Raw genomic sequence first — 25,393 nt, 5'->3', positions numbered from 1 at the left:
GTCTTCATATGAATACTGACACCATTCTAAATATGTTTTGATGCCTTGTGCTTAGTTAACACTGTCTCAGCAGCTGAGATTTACCCTACTTAACTCCAGATTCCATTTAGGCTGTCATTTTCTACAGGAAAATAATCCTTCCCCCCATTCCCCAATCATTAACAAAGGGGATAGTTCCAAACTTAGATGTCCAAATTAGAAGGGATGGATCTAGGCCAGATGCATTATCTGCATTTAGAAATTAATTATCTGGACATCACATTATCTTTGGCAATTTCTACCTAGAAGGTTATAGGTAAGATCTGAGTAAAGACAGTTTGGTACTCAAGCAAATGAGCAACTTGGGTTTAAAACAAGATCTGTGGGTATGGACAAATAAGAAATGAGAGTTTGATTTTGTGTCTCTAAGATACCAGGCATAAGTTCACTCTCCACTTTATGGTTAAATTTGTTGGAATTATTTATAAACACAATATTGTCAATTCACACTACTCATAACTACTCTTCTTGTTATTGCATATATATCAAACATAGAGGCCATTCCATTTCCTGTATACATCTTAGTGCTCAAACAAAAAACATCGAGTGAGCTTAAGAGTATAAAAATCAGAATGTAAAATAAGGCAATTGTGATAAAAGCATTAGGCTCAGTAGACTTTCACTAGAAAAACAGATTTTACTGTCAGGTTTCCTCTAACTTTTCAAAAACATACTGCAAAGCAAAAAATGAATTTAACTAGGATAAACAAATTCTTTCCTTCAAGGCACTGTTATGTAACTTTTAATGTCAATTTGAAAATAATTCACAAAGTCAGTTGATAGAAATATTACCCTAACAAATGAGAACAAAAACCTTTATTTGGTTAAGTTACAGGCTGAATAGAAAAACAAATCAGATGAAGTTTCTGTATGGAAGAACAAGTTTTATTTTGCCTAAGATGGAACCAACATTACAAATCTGAAGTCTTACAAAATTCAACTAGAAAAATGAACTCTGTTAAACAGTAAACTTAGACAATTAAAAGAATTACAGTAACAAGGTGTAAATTTTAGAATTTGGTTTACATTTCCATAAAGAATTTCCATGCTTTGTATACACATTTTCTAGCATAAAGTGACAGGACTGCAAAACTACTTAAAACCAACTGACAACAAATTTCCAAGGTCATAACTTCTGATTCTCTTATGAAACATAAGTTTTCACCTGTGCAAGTGCTCAGCAACGGTAGATTGTTTTCAGTCACTGTACAGAAATTCTTATGCAAACACTCTGCATGGCACAACTAAGAAAACAGTTTCTGCTACACATTTGCATCTTATCTTCCCTGTAGACATCTAATGGCAAATCGTCTCAGCTCCTGCAGTCTGTTCCTCAGGTCCCCTATGGAATACCTGCAGGTCCTTCCCATGTCCCTACAACCATTCCAAACTGCCTTCTTCCCTCACTCCTTGCTCCTTCCTGTTTTTCGGGGACTTCCCAGCTAGAACTGCAATATGACATGACTAGTTGTGGTCAGCCTGCCTGTGCTGGGTGGCTCAATACTTAGAGCACCACTGATCTAAAGAACTCCCTCTCCACTAATGACACCAATCAGTCTCTTTCTAATTTTAATTGTTCAGCAGCCAGTGTTAAAAAGCTTTGGAGGGTAAATTTCAAGACAGAATATAAACCTAATTTTCTTTGGTTGAAAAAACAGTGCCACATGAATTCTGGTTTCAGCATCAACATCAGTACTCACAGGTTTTTCCTTTCTTCCTCAGGACTGTGTGTCCAATGACCTATAGCTAATTATTTAATTATGTTGGCCCACTATTAGGTAATTCTTAGGTCTCCTTCCTAAGGAAATATTCATTCAGTTATATCTGAGCTCAGAGTTTGGAAACTGTTCTAGTAATTGTCAAGTTTCAGTCAGGAATCTTGTCTCACAGCTGCCTGTGTCTACTTCAGACCTATGAAAAGCAGGAATTTGCAGTGACCAGTCTGAAGCATTAGGAAACAGCCCTTCAGGGTTATTTTGCAGACTTTAATATTTTTGTCTAAAAAAATGATATGGTTTTTGATGGCATAGAAACTAGTAATATATCACCTCTTGCAAGAAAAAAGGATTTTATCTTGGAAAAGATTTGCCAAACAAGTATAATGGTTAGATAGCTTACCCATAACTCAATTATTACTGATTAATATTTGTTATTAAAACTAATTTTGTGGATCCTTACACTTATCTCTAACTGCTGTTTGACAGAAACACCTTCAAGATTGTTTTGGTATCTCTTGGCTGAATAAGGTAAAAAAGTCATTGTCTAAAGTGTTAGTTTAAGGCTGCTGTATTTTGTTCTATTGAAGGCTATGTTTGCATAATAAAACAGATACACAAAGCAACTGGAGTAGGTATATTTTGAATATATACAATATGTATTTCTCAAAAATACACATTTCTAGGTTTCCAGAGCTTCCTATGTGGTAGGGGTTGTTTATGCCTTTGAAGCTATGACCATTAATGATGCCATGTTTATAATTTGATGTTATTTATTACTACCCTCTGTAGGGGAACGCAAGAAGGTTTGAACATAGGCAGCATGAAGAATAAAACCACTTACCAAGATGAAAAACCTACCTGCCAACCTAGAATTAAACACCAAATCCCTTGCAGACACATCAAGCAGAACAAGCTACAGGCAGGTCAAAACTACAATGAGAGCAGCCAGTTTAACCAAACTATAATTCTCATGAAATAAGAAACACATCATACATCTAAAATCTATGCTTAATCCATGTTCTCCAGCTCCTGCCTGCCTTCAGTACAGCCATTGTTTGCAAACACATCTATTCATGTAACTTGCCTATGGTGGCCAAGACATCATACCACAATTTCAGGATCAGGTAAGAATGTTATGAGAAATAAGAGTAGAGGAGTTTACTTAGAAGAATAGCAGATGTTTAAAATGCATAGCTGCATACATCTTCTGTAGCTTTGTGATTATTTCCACTTCTGTAGGGTTTAAATCTCCTGAATTAAAAAAAAAACACATCTCCTTATAACATGAATTATATTATTTTGCTTAATATTTTCTCATATTTATTTGGAAATAAATTTCATTCCAGTTCATATTTTACAACTATTTTGGATGCTCCAACATACAAATCTGAATACTTACTGATTCACTGAGTGTCACGCACCAAAAGGACTTTACAAGAATGAGACCTCAGATCCAACACAGGATAAATCCTTGGAAACCTCTTTCACAGCAATCAACAAGTACAATACCATGCAGAAAACAGAGGAGATAATATACTCTTGGAAATTATTTGTTCTTGATTGTTTTCCAATTTGTTACTCTTTATATAAACTTTACCTGACACTTTCTGTTCTTTAAAATGAAGGGTATGGAAACAATCTTCCTTTGGGCTTATAAGGAAAAGCAGTAACAGCAGTGACATGAATGCCAAGTCACTCACACCTCTTATCTTGAGATGAAAGACTGAGGTGCCAGATGCAGAGGGAATAATAAGGGGAAATAACTAGAGTGTGTAGAATTGGTCCTCAACTGATAGACCATCCTCTGAAAAGCCTTCCCAGCTGGCATAAGTAGAAGCAGTCTTTAAACTGCAAAAGGGCAGAGAATCAGGGAAGTTCATTTTACAGCTTCCACAGTGATACATACTCCCTGCTTTCTTCTACCACTAATCCATTCAGTCACCATCTATTAAGCTTTCTTTTGTTTACTAAACTCACATAATCCCTTGCTTCTTATCTTTGGTACTGTCACATTCCCCACTTGTACTACACTTGCATCCTTCCTCTATAAACTCACTCAAGATATAGTCTGAAAGAGCAGGATTTTGGACACATCAGCAATTCTTACGTATCTCAGCACCTACCCTGGCATTCACAGAAATGTTTCATGATGAGGAACCAAGCAGTTAAGCAGGTTAATCTGGGTCCTCTTTTAAGGACTGCATGGGTACAGAGAACTATTAAACCACAATGATGATGACAGCATTGAATTAAAAGATTTTGGACTCCCTGACATTATATCATAAATGACTATATATTAGTTTTTCTTAAACAAGAGTTTATTACTATGTTGTTCCCACATCAGAAAAAAAAAACAGATTAGGATGGCACAATGGATTTTTGTCCTTGTATTAGGTTGCTCAAGAGAAAGTTAAACTCTGGTTTGTTACATCTCTTACCCTTTTTAGGAAAGAGATTCAGTTCTTCTCTGCCTAGCACTACTGCCTTCTGAACCATTGCTTTCTTCTGATTTGCTGGAAAAAAAAAAAGGTTATATTCCAAAACTCAACTATTTCAGTTTAGGATGAGCACAGTCATTCCAGTGTCACAATCTAATCACAGAGTACATCTAAAATGTATTTGATTTTCTCTTTTAGTATGTGAAGTTATAAGGAAAATGATTAAACAAATTTTAAGCAACCAAGATACTTACTGACTCTTGAAGTCTTTCAGCCAAGTAATAAATGCTTCAACTCAATCCCCCTCAAAAATCCCACAAAGTTCTGAGCAGAAGCTATAACAGTGATAAAATTCCCAGAAACTATTGTTATACTATTGTTTCATTGGGTGTATTGAGTTTGTATAGGAAGTGAAGGTTCAAATAATATACAACCAATATACAGCTCAACATTCTCAGAACTGAAACAGCCATATGGTTGCTCTTTCTGGAGTACATACAACTAGCTATATGGTGTTGGTCACAATCAAGACTTGAATTAACAAATCTCTTGCTAAAAAATTCTATTTCTGAATCACTAGTCTCCCACCTAATACATTGTGGGATGTGACATTTTAATTATAGCCTTAACCAAGTTCAGCTGTGTGTTACTCGTTACTTCACATAAACCCAAAGAGTTCCTTTGGAGACATTCTCACCAGTACACAAATCTATTTTCTAAATAACCAGTAGTTGAAATAAATTTCAGTTATTAAAAGTAGGCAGAAGTACATAGATTACTAGATCTTCCTGATATGCATTTATCTAACATAGAACTCCAAAGTACAAATCTAGCAGCTGATCACATCTCATCAAGCATGAAAACATTATTTTAATGCACCATACTGTGCTACAGTCCTACTCTAATACAGTTTCAGCATGTTTATAAAAAGCAGGGCTGTGCAACAAGGGCAATTATTGAATTTTCAACCCAAGACGTATCTCCAAACACTTACTATAATAGCATACTATATGCCCAAGACATATGCCCACTTTATAGTATAATCTAATTACAGTTTTCAAGCTGTTTAGGTAAGGAGAAAAGCACCAAAATAAATTTTCAGCTAGCACTGGAAAAAGAATGGGAAAATGAATACAGCACAGGGAAACAAAGACAGTCACTGTGGCAAGGAATTCAAAAGGAACAAAAGAACTACTCAGGGTAAAAAACACCAAGGCAGATAGGAGGAGAGAATGGACTAAGTGGAAAGAAAACTGGAGTAGACCAGACACATCTAAAGAGAAGGGGAACTGCTAGGCTGCATCTTAAAAGAAAAGGAAAGTTACAGGCCAAATGAAGTGACTGGGCTTCAAAGGATGAGCAGAGGGAGAGAAATACAGCTTATTTCACAAGTAAGCCTCTAGTAATGCATCATCCTAAGGATAAGCCAGCATGGAAGCACCAATCCTCAAGCAGCAGAACAGTAACAGTTCCTTTGGCTTCTACTGGAGCTGCTCCCATGCCCAGGGAGCCCAAGCCACCAGCAGTGAGAGGCCCCCTTGGAAAGGCTGGAGTCACCAACAAAATGGCCAAAGCCAGCTCCCAGCCACTACAGGCTTACCTAGGACAGCCAGGGCTTTGACCACATGCAATGGAGAAAAACACATGTTAATGTAGACAAAACACATATGAGAAAAAATTTCAAAGCCTCTTTTGTAAAATTAACACCCAAAAGTGATTTTGCTCATCATTATAGCCCTTTAGATTATGATGATGACACACGGTGCTTTCGCAAAAAAGTGAAATATCTTCCAAACAGCAAAATTAAGTGCCAAGAAGTGAACAGCAGCCTGCACACTCTAGAATTAGGAAGTCTTAAGGAAAGGAGCAAACTGTACTTCACATTCATCTTTAACTGCTACCAGTTGGGTCAAAAACAAGGTATAACTTTATACAACACACTTGTAAGAGACAGTGGTTCTTAGCATACGGTTTGAGTATGTGGGAGAGACAGCGGACCTTTACACACAGCATAAATGTGGAAGGCTGAGATACTGTGAAAATAATACGCTTAAGGATTTGTCTCCAAGCTTGCTTGCTAAAATAATGTGCTTAAGGCCTGCTTGCTTAATTGGGCCTGCTGTAAAGGTCTAGATACAGTGAGTTAAAATGCAAAATGGAAGATCACTGTGAATTGTTAAAACTCAAAGAATGCTTGAAGCTCAAGTAACCTCAAGTGAAGCTCCAGCACTATAAGCCACCAACATCTGCGACCAGGCCTGCAGTGTGCTCAGGCAACACCCGCCACCAACTGCCGTAAGATGCCCAGGTTACAACTTGCAAGTGTAGCCATCCACCACTAGGACCAAAACCTGTCACCTGGGACCAGCGGACCTGAGACCCGAGCACTGCCAGCACCTGCTGGGACCTGGACTCTGGTATCAGCGCAACCCAAGAGCCGCGATCCAATCTTTGCTTATCTCTTCCTTATCTTCTCACATACTTGCTTAACTTTCTTCCTAATCTCCCCCCATTTTTCTCTGTTGCTCTAGCTTTAGGCATAAAAATAAAAAAAAAAAATAACATTGTTTAGCAGCATCTGACCTCGTTCGTGATTTAATCTCACTCTTGGGATCATTTTGAACCTTCTCCAGTCCGAAATTGGACCAGGTCCCCACAATAGTGTAATATGCAAAAGAGTATAAATATTATTTACAGTATAAAAAAAACCTTTACTTACAGCTGCTCAATTTGGTCAAATTCTGTTTTGTGTTCTGCAAAACAGAAAAAGGATTATATAAGGTCTCAGTTTAACAAACACTAGAAAAATTGTTTAATTATATTTACTCCATATACAAGCAAAACAAAATTTTATTTTTTCATTGTTTCCTTAAATTTGTAATTCAAATCTTGTTCTTCTACTCAAAGGAATCACCTGCATATTTGTCAAAAAATTACTTTGATCAAGTTTTATTAATCTGGTTTTAATACATACCATGCAATATACTATATAGAGAAAAATACACGTATGTATATATAATACCTTACATGTACTATATATATAAAAATCTGTGTACATATGTGCCTATGTGTCACTTCTGTTTCATCCTGCACATCTAAATCAGCTCACCTAAGTGTACCTTAGGTTCAGCAACCAGTGTGTTCCAATACGTTTTTCCTTATTGCTCAGTTTCTGGACGGAAGTTTCTCCCATCAAGACTACTAATAGTTGCTTCCCTTCCTAAGCATTTCCCCAAAGAGTATAGCTTCTAAATTCCTTTGTCTTGTAAGGAAAAAGTTTTGACTATATCAAACCCTTCATAAGAAAGTACTGCTTATTGAAAGCACTTTGTACCTAACTTCTAGACTCATGGACAATAATTAAAAATCTGAAATAATGCAACATTTTAGGAAGTACTTCATAAAAAAAAATAAAAATCACAATGAACTTCATCCGTGAAGTGCTACGGGTCATACCTTTCTAACTTTGGCTGCAATTTTAATAAAAAGCTAGAACACATTGAAAAATACTTACTTGCTCCTTCTTTCTTTTTTGAATAAATCTCATAGAGGAATATAATAGTTACTAAAGTAGCAACTTCAGCAACAACCGCTATAAAGGGTTTGAGAGGCACCGCGTAGGTCAAGACTTTAAGCTGCAGTTTTCCTCTACTTTTCCCTAGTTTGAAAGCAGCTTCACAGAAATATAGACCACTGTCTTCCTCAGTGAGTTTCAGTATCTTCAGACGGGTTACATTGGCAAATACTCTATCAATTACATACTTGTCTGCTAGCACTGAGTCATTAATGGCAATCTGCAAACAAAAAATATTACAAGTCTTATTAATGCAACAAGAAAGTCTTTATATTAGCAACAGATAGTTCTGTGTAGAGAGCTTTACAATAAGTTAAGAAGCATCTGTCAAACATGTTTACTCCACCTCCAAGGGTAGGATTTATCTTAGCTGACCACCCTTGTTCATTTACATTCAATGGAGGAGAAAATACGCACTTGTAGTGAGCAAGTAGTCTCACCTGGCTTAGTCTATTTAAGATCAGATGAAAGGTACCCTTTACTATTGACTCTCCACTGACAAAGGCAGCCTTAGGTGTCACGATCTAACACCTACAGCACAAAGCATGCACTTTCAAGGAAGCTGAGCTGGGAATGCTGCTTCACTGGGGAATATGTTAATAGTCTCCTAAGTCAATGTTACTCTGCAGGAGAGTGGAGGAGACAGATCTAGCTACCTCATCTTAGCGGACAGTGCTTTCCCCAGAAACAAAGAGGCTATGACTTCAAGGCTAAGTGGAATCCTGAAGGGTGGTATGTGAAGGAAGAAAACTGCTGAGTTAGATTTTTTTTTTCTTCACAGCCATTAAGGCAGGAGCTGAAGTGAGAAGAGATTGCAGCTCCTTCAAAATCAAGTGGCACAGGAGTCTCCCCCACAGAACGACCTCCTTCAGGTCCAGTGCCCCAGAGAGGTCATATGGGCTGGGAAACAGAAGTACTTGTACCTGGAGGAAGAGAAGAGACCCTCAAGCCTCTAATACCTTACATGTCTTTAAGGAGTGTCCTGCTATGACAAGACTTTCATTACGAAGTAGTAAGATTTGAGCAATATAACCATCATTAATATAGTAAAGACAAGTCTCTCAAGACTTATCTGATTTGTTTTACTCTTGTCTAGGCTGTAAGAGTACAGCAAAAACTTATTGGAAAATGAACATTATACAAACCAGAACAAAAAAACACCCCTAAATTATTATTTCTAAATATCACAGATTTTTTCCATGTGCAGAGACTTACATTAAATTTAATTTAAGTGTAATTTGTAGAGCCTACAATGGAAAGTCATACTTGTTTGTACTTGTTTTTTTTGCAACATGGTTTTGCTTGGCTAACAGATGAAAACCTTACCTGTTCACTTCCATTGGTCCTATACCAGGTCCAAGCAAGAGGAGTGTACTCAGAAACTCTACAAATCAGTATGGTCATATCTCCTTTATAACTGATTACAGGTTTTCCTTTTGCTTCAATTTTTGGTGCTAAGAACAAGTAGAAAAGAGTTAATCAAGATAAATATATGTAGGTATGCATTTAGAGTAGTCCATTTATTTCCTTTTCTCTTAAACTTGGGTGATTCTATCATTCATGGTCTAAATGAAAAGTCATTTCAGGTTGATATTCCATATACAGAATTTGTGTAGAAGACTACAAGAATTCTATTCTCAGTTGCTGTATGAATTTAAAAATTGCCAATTAATACTGAAAACCACGTAAAAAAAAAAAAGAGACTATGATTTCTCCCCTTGCCCATTTCCCCTTTCCCTTCTTGACAGATGTAAGCTACATGCTTCAGTTCTAGTGCACTAGAAAACAGTAATTTTTCTGCAATTTCACTCAATCTGCAGAAACTAATAGAAGTCTATTTCAGCCATAATGCTACCACATAATGGTATCTGGCAAGTTGTGTACGCGGAGAACTTTTGTAATTAAGACAAAACTGCAGACTGAGAGCGCTTGGTAATAACAAATATTTTCTCAGCTGAAGTAATAACTTTTGGGTGCACGCCAATAAAAAGGACTTTTGGTCCAAACTTGCTAGGGACAGAACATGGCCACAGGAAACAAGACTTCAGAAGTACTTGTCCCAGCCATTATAACTGCAGATGCCCCACAGCCTTCCAAGAGCAAGAGCCCAAAAGAGGCTGTTGAATATATTGAGGCATCCCACAGACAGAGTTAGAGGTACGCAAATAATATCATGGCAGAGTATGTATTTCCCCTTATCTCTTCATCAGGATGTTTACTAGCACGTTTTCCTCAGATCTATTAAGTTTTATTTCAAGTCTCATTGCTCTGTCTTGTAAGTACAGATCTAGTATGTCTTTTAAACTATATTGGTCATACTAGACCAAACAGGCCAAGAAACTGCTTTCAGCAGTTATCATTTGGTATAAACTAATATTGTTCTTGTTCCCTCTCCTCCTTTACTGGCTGAGCAAAAATTAATTGTCCAAAAAAGTTCACTTCTTGTGAGTATTACAACAAAAATCCCATCCCAGAAATATACATAAAATCTTGTTGCTAAGAAGAATACTGCTTACAACCTCAGAATTTGCTGCACCATATATCAATCCAACCTCATAACTAGCACAGTCTTCTCACTTCATATATATTTTTTCTAAACATTAAACACTAACCTTTTAAGGAGTAGCACGTAAAAGCTTAACTCCTAAATATCTGCAGGGTTATACCAAGTCAGGATGGCGGAAAGGGAAGGAAAAAGCAACACATTCAATAATACCTGCCTAGTGGAAAAGCTACTGCAGTTTCTTACAGCAGTGATTACTTTATCCACTGAGTCTATACCAACACATTACTCACTCATCTTTCAGTTTGAGATTTGTTCTCTCTGCATTATTGACTGGAAGATTCAAGGACTTTTTCCCATTTCCTTCACTCTTGCATTAATTTTAAGAAGTGTCAAGACGGTACTTTTTGTGGCATCAGAAGTGGCAGCATTCAACCATTGTGAAGTAATTCTCACATCTTGTAATAAATCAACCAGTCCTATGCACTGTTCTGGAAAAGATGACTTCCCTATTGAGTCATTCCTGCCCTTACTGAGTTATTGTATACTTTCAAAAGAATAAGGTCTCCCTTCTCCCTTGTCTTTAATCTAAACAGACTTAGGTAGCCATTCAATTCAACTTTACCCATACATTGACAAGAAAAGTATCTAAGCATTTTTAGAGATTAAAAGGTCCAAATAAACTACAATTTTGTCTTTCTTCAATATTGCAAGCTAGTCTCCCTTGGCTGAAGGTTTGAAAGCAGACAGCAACATCACTGTTCAGGACCTGAACATACATGAGAGAGTCTCCTCAAATTGTATGACCAGATATCCTGCTGAACAAAGCCAGGCTGCAGCACTGAGAACTACGAAGCCCTGACGGTTAATTTAGCTGAGGTTAGGGTAGTTATTTGAAAAGTCAGAACTTTTAGGAGCCTGTATTCAGGAAGAATCTTTATATATTGCAGTCTGTGGAGTTTTCACAGATCAAATTCTTGCCTTCTTTGCAAAACTTAGGTGGTAGGAACAGAGAAGGAAATTTTTCTCATTAGAGATGACAGCTCTCAGGAGTTTTTATTTATTTCATTTTCACATGTCTTGCATTCAACTGGATTTCACCAACTACTGTTAAGGGCAACATTACTGGAGAACAGCATACAAAACAAAAGGGCACTCATACTGCCCAATGAAGCAAAACAACTAACGTAAGAGCTGTTCTTATACCATAGAGAATTAAAGAGGCACTAAATCAATAAGTTGGCATTTCAGAAACACAACTGAATTCTTCCAAAAACCTGCCTCCATTCTGCCAATCACTTCTCCTCTTGTAACACAAATCTCAAAGTTATTTGCTCTGCTTTTTGAAGAATTTATCTGAGACACCATCCTTTCCTCTCACCCTCCAGAAAGTTGTGAGTATTCGTTCTTGCCATAAAGATGGACAGTGAGGGAGAAAACAGTTACTCCTTTGTGAAAAAAAGTAGGTTTATATGCCTTTTGGTTATTAGCAGATTTTCTTAATAAGGCTTTTAGTTTTGCTTCAAATTTATTCTCCCCTCCCTGCTATAGAAATGCCTTTGACAGTGATTCTCACTTATTCTGACCATATTAGGAAATTGAGTTGCAATTTCTATAGTATCCAGAAACCATATTAATATAGGCTTTCAATGGTCAAGTAAAGCAAAATTTAAAATTACTTGCCTTGTAAATAAAACGTAGCTCTCATTTCTTGTTGACCTTTCAGAATACAACTGTAACTTCCCAGCTTACTGACATCCGAGATGATCAATCTTCAAAAACAAGTTTCACCAATTCGCTTTTTTGCTTTTATTTTAAGTTGTCCTACATCTAACAGTGACTTCTAATTAACATTCTAAAGAAACCAGCAGCAATTAGTAGGGGAGCAAAGAACGTGCACCACTGAAATGCTAGGATTAAGGTTTAGTGCAATGTAGAAACAGCATGACATTTAAAACAGAAGAGCACAAGCATATCTGGGAACATAAATATTTTCAACCTTGTTGCTCACAAAAAGCCAAACATCTTTAAGCAGTATGATCTACAGGTTGCCAAATTAAACCTTTGTTTATAAAAAATGTGCTCTAGAGGACTTTAGAAGAGATTATTTAAATGGTTTGCTCTTCTTAAAGCCAGTCAGTCAACAGTTAGCATAGCTTCACCACAGAGCACTTTTAAAGAGCTGCAATGTAATCAAGTCCGGCATCTTCTCTGCTGGCAAACTACACATTTCATAAGCACTTTGAAAACTATTTACATGGTTGTACTTGTGTATGTGGAGTAGCAGAAAAGTGACAGAACATTCTCAAATTTTTTTATCATAGAAATTTTATATAAATATTATTTGTTAAGAAAAAAAAGCAATACCAAAATCAAGTGGGGACTACCTGGCTAGAATTAAAAATATGTAAATGTACTAAAGTCTAACAGTGAATTATAACAGTTGAAGAAAGTTTTCTACATCATTTCCTGAGTCTCTGTGAGGTTCAAAATAGTTAAGAAAACCTTTAAAACAATCCAAAACAACTTTACTGTAAAGCTAACTTCTCTCCTTGCTAACTATGAAGGGAAAAAAAACACTTGTCATTCATGCCTTTCAGACTTCTGCAAGGCAGCACTGAGGTGGAAAATAGAATGGGGAAACAGAAATTCAGGTATCTTAGCAGTCTCAGGCTGAGATTACTACATCACTGACTGAAGAGAATTACTGGACCTCAAAGAACCGTGTCTTTATTCTATATTCTTAACGAAACCTTGTTTTTTTCAGCACTAGAGGAAGAACAGGAGCTCTCCCTCCAGGTTTAAGGTAACTGCAACCTTTTTCCTTTCCTGTAGCTTCAAGATGTTCATTATGGGCATATATTAAATATTTGGCTCTTTAATATACACATGACTAATACTGGGCAGTGTATATGAATGTGGTAACAACTCCTTAGAACCTACAACTCAAACTGTAAAGAATGCTACTTACTTGATGCCCCAGCCATTTTCAGTTTTATTATGTGGAATTATTTCACTTCCCCTCTTCCAAGTCACTTGAAGAATTTTCAAATGAGAATATTTACTTTTCAATCTGCATGAAAGTCGAACTTCAGCTGCTCTGTCCAAACTGATATGTTTTGCCAGAGGAAGACCATGAAGACCTAAAAGTATTTTAAAAGTTGTTTATGAAAGACTTTTTTTGATTATGGAGGAAGAAGGTATTCAAAGATTGTGTTTTACATATGCTGGATTACAGGTAGATATAGTGTGCTGCTGTTACACTTTCTAAGGTCAAAAAATCTGCAAAAACAAGTGTTTCACAGTTTTTTTCTTAGGCCTTGACTTATGATATACATTCATTACAAAAATGACACAGTTGCTCCATTCTATAGGTAAACTTCCTAGAGGGCTCTCATATTGAAACTTAGATAGTCATTTCACTGAAAGTAAGCTAGACTCGTGCTTCTACATAATTTAACCCAAACCAAAATATCTTAAGTACTTAGCTCCCATCAGGAGGAAAAATGTCTGCTCTCAGTCTGAACTTACTTTTTGACTTCACATTTGGTACTAAAAAAAACAGGATTTATTGGATTAAAAATATTAGCAAATTATATTGATAATAACAAGTTAGACTTCTAAATATCGATAAATATCCAGGGTTTAGCCAGCTGCAAATTTCTACAATACTGTGAGATTATAGGTAGGGTCCTGTTGCTAGTGAAGTTGTTGATAAAATCCACAACCTTAACACTGCTGTATCTGGCCTTTTGCACTACAGCTACCCAGCTTGAAACCAAATTATCTTCAAAACAAATTATTGCTGCCTTTGCCTTCCTAGTGGCAAGCCACTAGAATTACAGGGTGAAAACATTTCAATACAGTAGAAGAAACTGTCACTTTTTTTGCTTTTAACAAGCTCCATAAGCATAAAACAAGCATATTCAAAAAGCAGGTTTCAACAGCATGCATCTTCTCTGATCCATATAAACAGCCTTTTATTAAAAAAAAAAAAAACACCTTGGACTTTGTGCCCATCAGCACTGATCTTTTATTTCATAATCGGGTTTTTCTTCCATACTTTCTAGATACAACTGTGGTTAGTTCATCTCAATACTCCATGAAAGCTTATTCCACACCTCACCTTAGTCCTAGAGCTACCTTGTAGTACTTGATATAGCTGCATTTCACAGCTCAAAATCTTTCTGAGAAAAAAAAAAAAAAATGAAGTTTTAAGGTACAGCTCATTGACTTACTAATGCAAATTGTAACTAAGAAGCCACAAAGTCTGGCTGAAATAGAACACCAGATCCTCCTCTACAATTTTTGATCTTCACTGGGTCTAACAGACATTTGCAGCCTTCAAAACAGCATGCCCAGAGCTCCAAGTCGCAGCCAAAATATTACAGACCTGTTGAACTGCAGTTAAACTTAAAAGTGCAACACTTCAGTCCTTCATAGCAAAGCAAAGTTGCTTACTGCAACTCATTTATTAGAGCCATTACACTCAAATAAGCCAGGCACAACTCACCTTGTTGAGGTTGTTTATGATCAAAGTGATTTTGCAAAATATTTCACAGAACAAAAGTTATACAGTCAGATTAATTACACTGGCTAAAAACAGAATCTGTACCTTTTGATATCATTTTAAAAATAAATCCACACTAAAAATAAATGGAACACAAAAACCCTTTGCTGTTGAAGATTAACCACTAGCAAGAGTGCTATCTGGGTCATCTCTGTACCAAGAGTACATGTACCAGAACAAGAAACAGATAGTACCTTAAGTTTCCTGATAGAACAAAATATAGCACAAATGCTGTGCAATTATGTCAAACTATCATAACAATACTTTGCAAAGGAGTTCTAACTGATCTCCTCCTATTGAGAGAGATTTCAGATCAGTTTTTCCAGTTGTCCAAGAAACTAGTTATAAATGTTTATTTGACAACTGGGAACTTTGTCTGCTTTAGGAATAGGCTTATCTTGCCTTTTCTCCATGCATTAAGTCCTGTAATGCTGCAAAGCTGACTAACACCTCCTGTTCAACAAGTATCCTGGCTTATATGGATTCACTAGTGCAAAGGAATTGTCACTTGAATTTACTTAGGGGAACAGACAGCTATGAGTTGTTTTTACTTGTGGTTTTAATAAAAAAGAATCTCATCCTCCAGTGCAAAATAGTTACTCAAAGACAATACTCAATGGTGTAAACTTATTGATCTTTTATTTTACTGAGCTCTTCACTTGCTCACTGTGAGCATCTCCACTCAGTCTCAACATCAAGAAGTTGTCATCCTAGATGTTTCTACAACTTGTACAGAAGATTCTGTGCAATCATAGGCATTCAATATAACACAACTGGAAGCAAAAATAACACACTTACCAGGTAGGCGTATCTCATAGTTCAAAGTAGTAAAATTAGATATGTCCAGTTGTCCTGCCTGCTTGAGCACTTGTGTGGTAACATCTGGACCTAACAAGGCTGTGGGGGAGAAGCAAAGTGATATGTTATGATCCTATAAAGGTAATCATTGCAAATGTTTCTTATAGCAATCTTTGGCGAAAAAAGGACCTTGCCAAGTGAAGACTACTATGGGGATCCTTTCATCTATCTTGCATGTTAAAAGCCAGAATCTTAAAGCAGCAGTGTTGTGTGGCCACTACTACAGTAATTATACCTTTTTAAAAGATGTTTTCTAGCTTTACCATAATGTTGTAATTGGGAATTTCAATACTCTAAAAAGGTTATAACTATCTATTTCATAGCCTGATTCAAAGTCACCTATATATGCAGCTTCTCCTAAAGCTTACAGATGGGTCCTAGAACTGTATAGGGCCACATCAATGTCTAAGCAGAGCTTGGAAATGTAATGAGCTTTAGAAAAATAACGGAGAAACAGAAGGACAGAATACTCCAATTCCCAAAGCCACTACAATTTAACAACACAGCCCAAAAGCCGGAGGTAGACTATCTAATCTAGATGCATCTCTAATGAATGCGGAGGCAAGAATGCCCTGTGCTCCAACTGAATATGGTCAGACTCCCTAAACACTCCACAAAACTCCTGATATACTGCAAGGAATTTCCTTCCACACACAAAGAATATCAATATTGACCATCATCTATCTGACTAAATTACGCTCATTTCCTTCTGTGAGGGAAAACTTCATTTAGCAGGTTTAATGTGGCCAGCAAAATCCCTTTTCTGTAGGGTTATGGATAGCATAGTATTCAAAGACTATCTTTATAAAGCTCTACAAAGCTTGATACAGCTATCAGGCAGGAAACTGAAAGCATGAACAGTCTGTTCCCTCCACTATATTTGGTCTCATGATCTGTGCCTTTCAAGAACAAAGCAAAAAAGCAAATTAATAAGCTAAATCTTTAAGAACAGATGCAGCCCAGCTAAAGAGCCATCATCCTTCCACATCTACACACAATTGTTTCATTAGTATTGTACTATCTGCATACAAGTTCCTAGTAAACTGAATCACACTGTGGGAGAAAACATTAGAAATTATGTTTAAAGGTAAGGTCAACTCAATACAGTTATAGCAATTGTCAATTTTTTCAGTTTCTAGTTACTTTTTATACAGCTTTAACTATCGAACTGTTTGTCTTGATAATTATCAATCAATATAGATCCTCTGTAACCACTTGATTTAAAAACATCAAGGTATAATGTTAGGGTAACTGAAATTTAACAATTTAACTAGATGACAACACATGATCACTTTTACCATGTGTAGATGCATCATGTCCAAGTGTCAAATGATCTGAAGGGCTCCCCTGACTTTGCCAGTTGACAGTATATGTGGTTGTCATGGGCTCTGAAAGGTGAAAAAAACAAAATCTGTTACAAAAAAATATTTTTTTCACAAAGTAGTCCTGAAACAGGAGAAATGGATTTCCCCTCCCTACACCCATAGCTTAAATGTTTTAAGCTATACTTTACATGCTTTCAAAGTAATTTTATTGCCAATTATTTTATAATGCATCACAGAAATATATAAACAGTAATTATGGATTGAATCTGCCTAATCACACAGCATTATAGGAGAAAATCATTCTAGTTTTTGTGAAAAGAGGCTTCATTATCTCTTCTGTCCACAGATTGGAAAGGTCCCCACTCACAGCCAGGATAAAAAGAAGACTGGGCTACAACTTCAGTCTTCTTACAGAGAATCACTGGGTGGCAGAGTTGATCACTGTGCTGTAGAAAGAGTTTCTCTGAAAGCCTAGATCTTCTTACAATTATTCCTTCTCTTTTCCCACATAAAATACTGAATGTTGAGGTAAAGTTCTAAAATGGATGCGTCTTGGCTACAGTTGAGAGAATCTGGCTTGCTGAAGGAGGTCTCTGCTGGGGTTTGCATCTGAAGTCTCTAAGCAAGAGGTACCACATGCCTTCCAAGTTGCTGGCCTGTTCTGTAAAGCAGCATTTACCTACAGGTCAGTATATAACACAAGGAATGCTATGCCACAGGCAACCAGCCTTTTGCCTGGCTTCTTCCATCTGCACTTCAAACATGCCCCTGTGCTTCAAGCAGTTAAAGTAACAATAAACCTGTATATTAGGGTGGACAACACAGAAGAACAGAGCTTGAGGCTACTTAATTTGGTAGTTGAACAGTAGTGTTGCCAACCTCAACTATTAATCCAAAATGGCTTTTTAAGTAAAAAAATTACAAAGCTGTCTCCTGGCCTGTTCCTCTTAACAAGAGCACAAGCAAGCCTTGATCTCTCCCTGACTGAGAAAAAAATTAGTCCAAGTGTTTACCACTGAAATAATATGTGAAGGCTGAAGGAGTTTTGAGGAAACTTCCTCCATATGTGTGTGCAAAAAAACCTGACAGCATGCCAAGGTTGTCATGGATCACCTGCATCATCAGCCTAGTACATGCATCACCTGGTTTGTCACCAAATTCCCTTATGACAATAGATTCATAAAGCACCAGTATCAGTTCACACAGTAGCGTTATCCATCCGCAAAAAAACTAGACAGCCTTTAATGTCTTGGACAGTAATAAGATCATCATACTGATTTTCTTCCTCATTCACATACCAAATGAAAACAGATGAGGTGAGGTCATATTATACAGAATACCTTGTGTATTTTAACTCATATATACATATGATTATGCATGGATAGAATTATTGCATTTATTATTGTACTCCCTCTAGTGCTCATATACATTTGGTTAAAAAGCTCTGAGCACTAGGCAAATAGCATTATCATCTCCCAACAACACTGTAGATGGAATAACTTGTCAAAACTTGCTTGAGTTCATGTAGAAGTATAACTTAGCACATGTTTAATGTGTATGAATCAACATGAACTTTGATACACTGCTGCTTTGATCTGTATGGATAAAAGAGAGGTGGGAATCAACAGTCACCAGCATCCTCTCCTGTCTGGAACATTTTTTCTGCTCCCTATCACACCACAGTTAAGGTTCAGAATATGGTGGACAAAGTGTGGGGATGACAAAGTTTTGACACATCCATAATTTAAAAAAATACATAGAGGGAGCTACCAGGCACAGTGATGTAAGGGCATTATTGTATCTCTCGCTAATATAAAAGCATAAGGAGGAGTCCTCATATGAAAAATTATCAGATATAACTGTTAGAACAGAACTTCCCACAATGGTTCTGGTTTGGGAATTGTCCAATCTCCATGGTCATTGTCTGGTTGTATGGCACATAAGCACACTATCATGCAAGTGGCACTTGGATAGCTTTTCCCATGGTCTTTGAGCTGCTTATGACACTTAAGCTCTTGCAGTGGCTTTAAAAGGGCCAGATGATACACTTAGACCCATTTCTTCTGAAGCATAACTTAGTAACACTAGGAAAAGATATTATAGCTTTAGGTGTACTGAAATAAAACGATTACCAGATGATTCATTAAGTCCAGCTTGCATCTTTGTCAAAGAGTTTGCCTGAAGCTGACTGGCATCTTGTGTTGTCATAGCTGGATCTGAAAAGAAAAAAGGGTTTAAAGAAACTTTATTCCCTCAGTTGAACTGAGTCAGAAGTACCTAGTTCATAAAAATAATTCAGATTCTTCTCACCTCAGCCTACTATCTCTATTTTTTCCCCACATTCTGAGCATATACAGCCAAAACATGCAAGAATTACTTTTCATTAGTTCTTCAGCTTACTTTAGGCAATAAAAGCCTAAATAACAGACACAGTATTTATTTGACCTCTAATTTCTGCATAGATATCTTCTCCTGTACTTGCCCATAGTCAGGCAAATCCATTCTTCAGAATACTCCAGATCACCAATAAACTTCATAACCTGTACTCAAATACTGTCTTGTTTGTGGGCTTAGACCACCACAGCTTATGACAGTGAGGCTAGTTGATTATTTTCATACATAGATTAGGAGACTCACTTACAGAATAAGGAACTCATTACGATCTTACATACCCTGTTTTGTGATACAGTGAACAACCTCCTTTCTTTCTATTCTTATCTTGGTAAACAAACTAAAAGGCATTGTGTCAAACATGGACTTCACCAAGTAATACTAATGATTATTTCAATTTTCCTTAACACCACTACAAACCCAATTCTGCTCCTATAACACAGTTTTCTTAAGAGACAGGCAAGACTCTAAAGTTTTGATTTATGTTCTTGACTGGAGAAAGGACCGTGGCGAAGAGGCAGAAAACCTGCTTAGAGTACATTGCTGTGTCATTGCTGTCTTAAGAATTCAAGGTCCCCAGATATTTTATGAAAATGGAGATGTTTGCTTCTTCCTTTCTGTTCCCACACTTGGGTGGCAGAACTGTTTGCATGAAATAAACACTATATCTTCACATGCCTAGGTATTCCAGGACACATTCTGCTGCCATAGCAGCAGGACACACTCTTCCTCAGACTCACAGCAATCTCACATTAGCAGCTTTTAAGTGATTTGGTCAGTAGATATACAGGGGAAAAAAGACACATTTTGCAGTTACAATTTAAGTCTGAAGGGGTAACAAGCTCTTCTAAGCAACCAGGACAGCAGCAAGCATAGAAGAAAAGTGAAAAGCTACATCATACTTGTGTGTTCAAACTTGTTGAGAACCCTGTGCCTCCAGCAGAAGGCAAAGTCAGCACCCTGCCAGCTCCTACAAGTGAACAACACTATCAACACTCCTACCCCATTTCAGCACTATAGGCATAGACAACCTACAGACCCTCCCACTGGCACCTCCAGCACATAATTACTCCAGACTACACGGAGAGTCATGCCCAGCTTGCACCATCTGCTTTCTCAATCTGTCCATCATACTTCAACCAGTTTGTATCAAAAGTAAAACAAGATAGTCAAAGGATACGCTTTTAAAAAATAAGCATTAGTGTTTTTTAACAACAGGCTCTTCATTTTTCATACTTTTTCATACCAGGCCACTGGTCCCACAGCCAAGTGTTCCCCTCCCAGCCTTTCATCCAAGCAAAGAACTTAAGAAATCTGCTCTGAATTTCTGCTGGTTTACAACCCATCCAGTAAGGAGACCAATTATTATTCTCTACTTGTCAGAGGTGCTGAGATCAGGCAGAGCTATTATGCCTCTGATACTCATGGTAAGGTTGAAGAACGGTCCACGAATTTTTACATCTGCAGTATCTTGAGGCACCCTAAGGATGTCATGGATCACCTGACTATGTCAGCTTAGTATGCATCACCTGCACAGTAATTAAAATCCCTAAAGATGATAAATTTAGAAGGTGCCAGTGCCAACCATACAGCAGCTCTGTTATCTCACTGCAAGGAAGCCAGATAACCTGCAATGTGGTTTGCATACTAATAGGGTTCTCAATTTGGCTTTCTTCCTTAATTCACATACCAAATGAAAGCAGTCAAGTAATGTTACTTCTATTCACCACTCCTTCCATATCTTGGCTCTTCTACGTCCATATGTCAAACTATTTAGCACAGAGATAACACGGCAACATTCTCCTCCTCTTATACACACCTGCTGAACAGCATCAGAGAATAGGATGACCCAGAACTGCACAATTACTGTCATCAAGCAAGCAGTGATATAAGCAAGTCACATGGAGTAACTTCTCAAACTATTGAGTCACAGCTGTATGCGCTACCCTACAACTGATTTGCACTAGATGTAATCAATAGTGTGTTAGTTTGCTGAGTTCTTGTTGCCCTGATCTTTACGTAGGATGAAGCAGTTGAGAGTATGAGGTCATTGATTTATTTTTCTACCTTATTTCTGTCCCCTACTGCAGCCAATATTTGTGGAATAAAGTGTGGATGTACCATACATGTCACTGCCAGAGCAATTTCAGGCTTTAAAATCTATTTGCTCTTTTTCAGCCAGAAAAGTGGCTGAGCAGGAAAAGGCTGTAATACAATGTAGTTTAATTTCACATAATCAGTTTAACATTTAATGTAAATTAATTTAATATCATTTTATACCCTGTGCAAGAATTCAGTAGCATCCAAAAACAGCTGACAGAACCTCCTGCAGGCTGAGCACTCCTAAGGCACCGAAGGATCCACATGAAGGACTTCCAAATGCCCTGACAGAAGCCCTTCTCTCAGGACAAATCAGAAAATTACAGCCTTGAAGCCAAGCCTGTAAGGAATGAGGCGTATCCTCAACTTGTAAAACTCACTGGTACCTTTAAAGACAGAAGTTTGGAGACAAGATGTCCTAGGTCTGCATTTCCTAAAGGAATTTGGCAGCACATGCTGTAACTAAATTAGGCAACCACAACAGTAACCACATGAAGCAGCAAACTCTGAAAAACAGTGTTGTGACATTTGCTTAAAAATTACTCTCAATACAGAAAAAAAAAAGTGATGGTTTAAATTTTTCAAAGCAATTAAATGAACAGTTAAAAGACAAAAGTAACCATATAATAAGAACTCTCTCCAAGGTATTTATCACAAAATAAAATCTAAGAGATCTCTTGCGGTACCTGCCTGACCAGGTGCAGCAGGCTATGCAACCTGCCTTTCTACAACTCAGTCCTTCTGCATATAGTACTCCCTCCAGCTGCTTTTACTGCAAGCACTTACTTTGACTGAAGAACCTCCAGTGAACCTCCACATCCCCAGAACACACCATGTTTCTGGACTTCACTAGAAGACAATGTTAGTTCTCCTCCCCTTCCAAGGGAACATGAACTTCCCTTTGCTTCACCTGTGCATGTAGTCCCTGTGCTTGACTAGCTTTTTGCACATTTGGTTATTAACCAATGGAAGAGTAAAATACTCTTTTCTCACATTTAAATCATCATGGAAATCACAGTACGAAGCCTGTTCTTACAAATATAAAAACATTTAATAGAAGTCTGAAAAACAGCAGCCTCACTTTGTACAGATAAAGAGTACTAAAGCCAGTGGCTCATTTCTGATGTTGGTTCAAAACCAAACATTGATATTCACGACTTCAAGAAGACTGTAGATCTGTCCAAACTTTGGGAAACCAAACAGGATTTTGTTTGTTTTGTTGGTAGTGGTTTTTGTTTGTTTTGTGGGGTTTTTTTTTGTTTGGGTTTTTTTTTTATGTTTGGTCTTCCCCTCTCCAGAAGAGGATATAATTTCCCTAACGGCTTTACATGAACTGCAAATCACTTCAACAAACAGTAGGCACAGTTTTTTGCAGTAATGGTAATAAAAAAATACCATGTGGCTAACTTGCCATAAAGTGATTCACACATTCGTACAAATTTCAGGCCATTTGCAGTCACAAAACTTTTTTATTAGTGAAATCAACTATTAGAAAGGACTTCAAGTTTTATGAATGTATATATAAATGCACATACTTCAAATAAGCTTTAAGAAGTACAAAGCAGATTCTCCTCTGTGTGCATACATATATTTATGTATTTTAAACAAGCCTTGAGACCTGCAAAACACATTTTCTGTCCTTTCACATTATGTGAAACTACTGCAAATTTTATAGACGTTATCACACAGGAAGCAGTATTGCTCCTCTCAGGAAGATCAAGAGAGGCACAAACATAACTATTTACATATCACACACTGAAAGCGCAGCTAAACCCTTGATGGTTAATTAAAGTCAGAGCAATAATGTTCACATATATGTACTGGCAGAACTTTCAGTCTTGGCAAGACACACTAACAATCACATCTTGCACAGTAAATATCAGCAACCTGATATTTCCTTCCATTACCATTCTCTAATGCCCTGTGATGCTTGAAGAAACAGGGATTAAAAACAGAAATCCAGTAGTTTTAAAAATAAGCTCCTGCTTCCTCAGAAGTGGCTGGCGGGCTCCTGAACTGCTGAAAACCAGCAGAGGAAGAATAGGGCGCAGAAGGCTGAAGTCCCTCTTCCTTAAATGCCCCATTTAAAATGCAGTATTAAATCCTGCAATGAACATTCCTCAGCACCTGCTAAGCATACCAATATTTCAGTAATTCAACTTATCAACTTCAATTCTTTCAGGACTTAAATAATACTTTATTTGATACAGAGAGGGCAACAATAAAACACTACACCTCGGCCTCAGAGTCCTACACCTGTGAACTAACAAATCCTCCTGTTTGTGAGGCAGAAAGCAGAAGATGGTGTTAGACCACAAGGCTGAACATGTCTGGACATACTCATGGATTGCAGACGGCCTACCTGCCTACCAGAACACACACACGGGGAGGCAACGCTAACGACCAGCACATCGTTCCTTAAAGCACAGCAGAGAATGGATCCCTAATTTCCAGCAAGTCTACGAGAAACCCTAACACTTTTTTGAAACTTAAGAGGGAAGCACAGAGAGAGGCCAGGGCGGCAGGTGCGCCGCAGCGTGTGCCCACGAAGAAGCAGTGCTGGTGGGTTCCGACCCCGGCGAGGGTCGAGGCCGCTGAGGAAGACAAGTGCGCCCGGTTGTTTAAATAGGCAGAGCCGCGAGGCAGCCGCCTTGCCGGGCCACCGCTCCATCCCCTGGGGAGCTCGGTGGACGCTTCGGGGCAGGGAGGCCCTTTACTCAGCCGAAGCTCTGGAGCGGTGCCCCTGCCCTCCCCGGCCCACCCTGACGCTGATGGACAGCAGCCCAGCCCAGGCCGGCTGACGAGGGAGCGTTTACCTGTGGGGCTTGTGCCCGAGAGGCTGAGGCAAACCAGCAGCAGCCAGAGCAGCCGCCCCGGACGCTTCCCAGAGAAGGCGGCAGGCATGGTGCCCCAACTGCCGCCGCACTCCCACTGCCGCTCCCCGCGGCGGCTCTCAGGCAGCGCGCTGGACTCGGCCTCTCACCGCGCGGGCGGCAGCTGAGGAAGCCTCAAGCGGGCCGGAGCGGCTCTGCGGGAGAGCCGGCTGCTGCCGCTGCGACAGGGGTCAAAACTAAAGCGAAGCAGCCGCGAAGCCACGAACAGGGCAAGCGTCAGGCAGCGGCCGTTAGGAAAGAAGCGGGAAGCCGTTAACAGGCAGCCCCACGTAACGGACACCACCTCACGCTGCCCGCCCGCGCGGCCCCGCCGGCTTTATGTGGCGGGCGGAAGGGTGGGTGGCAGCGGGACCAATTGGAGACGGGCCCTGGCACGTGGCCGGGTGGGGAGTCTGGCTGGGGCGGCTGCGAGTACGCAGGACCCGCAGGGAGGCTGCGTCGTGTCTCGTTGTCGGGCGGCAGCGGCTGGTGCCGCAGGAGCACCTCTGCCCGAGCAGCCCTGAGGCACCTGTCTCGGCAGGGTTTGCTCCGGGCAGAGCGCGGCCGGCGCTGCCCTTTGCCTGGTGGTTTTCTGCGGAGCCTCGCTTTGAGGCTTAGTGGCTCCAGTGCAGCTGTATGAGAGCTGCAGCGTTTCACAGCTACTTTCCTAAATCTCTTGGCTTGTGTAGTAATGCTGGAGGAGCGCTATTTCTTGCAAACTCTTCCCAGGACTTTGACTACTGCTTGGTGCCTTTAAAATCACAATTTGGTTGCTTAGACTGATTTAATCTATATATATGTGTACATGGATGGTAAAACCACTCATATATAAAAGTATGTCTGCATTTCTGTTTGTTACTTGATAAATAACTGAATTTAGATTTTGCAGTATGAAATCTGGTAGGGTGTCATTCTCTGAAGGAGAGTCTCCAGGATGGGCTTCTTGCTGCTTCTTCCTTCTATCAAGGTATGAATGATTACTTCAGCTAATGAAAAAGTTGAAT

General features: G+C 38.6%; 1 protein-coding gene across 1 annotated transcript; it reads right to left on the bottom strand.

Annotated features, from left to right (window-relative positions):
- Positions 1–917: 917 nt before the first annotated feature.
- EMB (embigin) lies at positions 918–24,449 on the bottom strand. The gene is made up of 11 exons (XM_082074200.1): positions 24,333–24,449; positions 19,158–19,241; positions 16,999–17,088; positions 15,641–15,739; positions 13,244–13,415; positions 11,956–12,044; positions 9,096–9,223; positions 7,710–7,989; positions 6,915–6,948; positions 4,196–4,270; positions 918–3,008 (listed from the first exon to the last, which is right to left on the bottom strand). The coding sequence occupies exons 1-10, from the start codon at positions 24,418–24,420 to the stop codon at positions 4,201–4,203; spliced, it is 1,134 nt and encodes a 377-aa protein (XP_081930326.1). The 5' UTR covers positions 24,421–24,449; the 3' UTR covers positions 918–3,008; positions 4,196–4,200.
- Between the last annotated feature and the right edge of the window lie 944 nt (positions 24,450–25,393).

The sequence above is a fragment of the Streptopelia decaocto genome (genome assembly GCF_964273445.1).
Source record: "Streptopelia decaocto genome assembly, chromosome: Z".
Classification (NCBI taxonomy): Eukaryota; Metazoa; Chordata; class Aves; order Columbiformes; family Columbidae; genus Streptopelia; species Streptopelia decaocto.
Note: the sequence above shows the minus strand (reverse complement) of the source record. Positions and strands in the feature narration are given on the sequence as shown.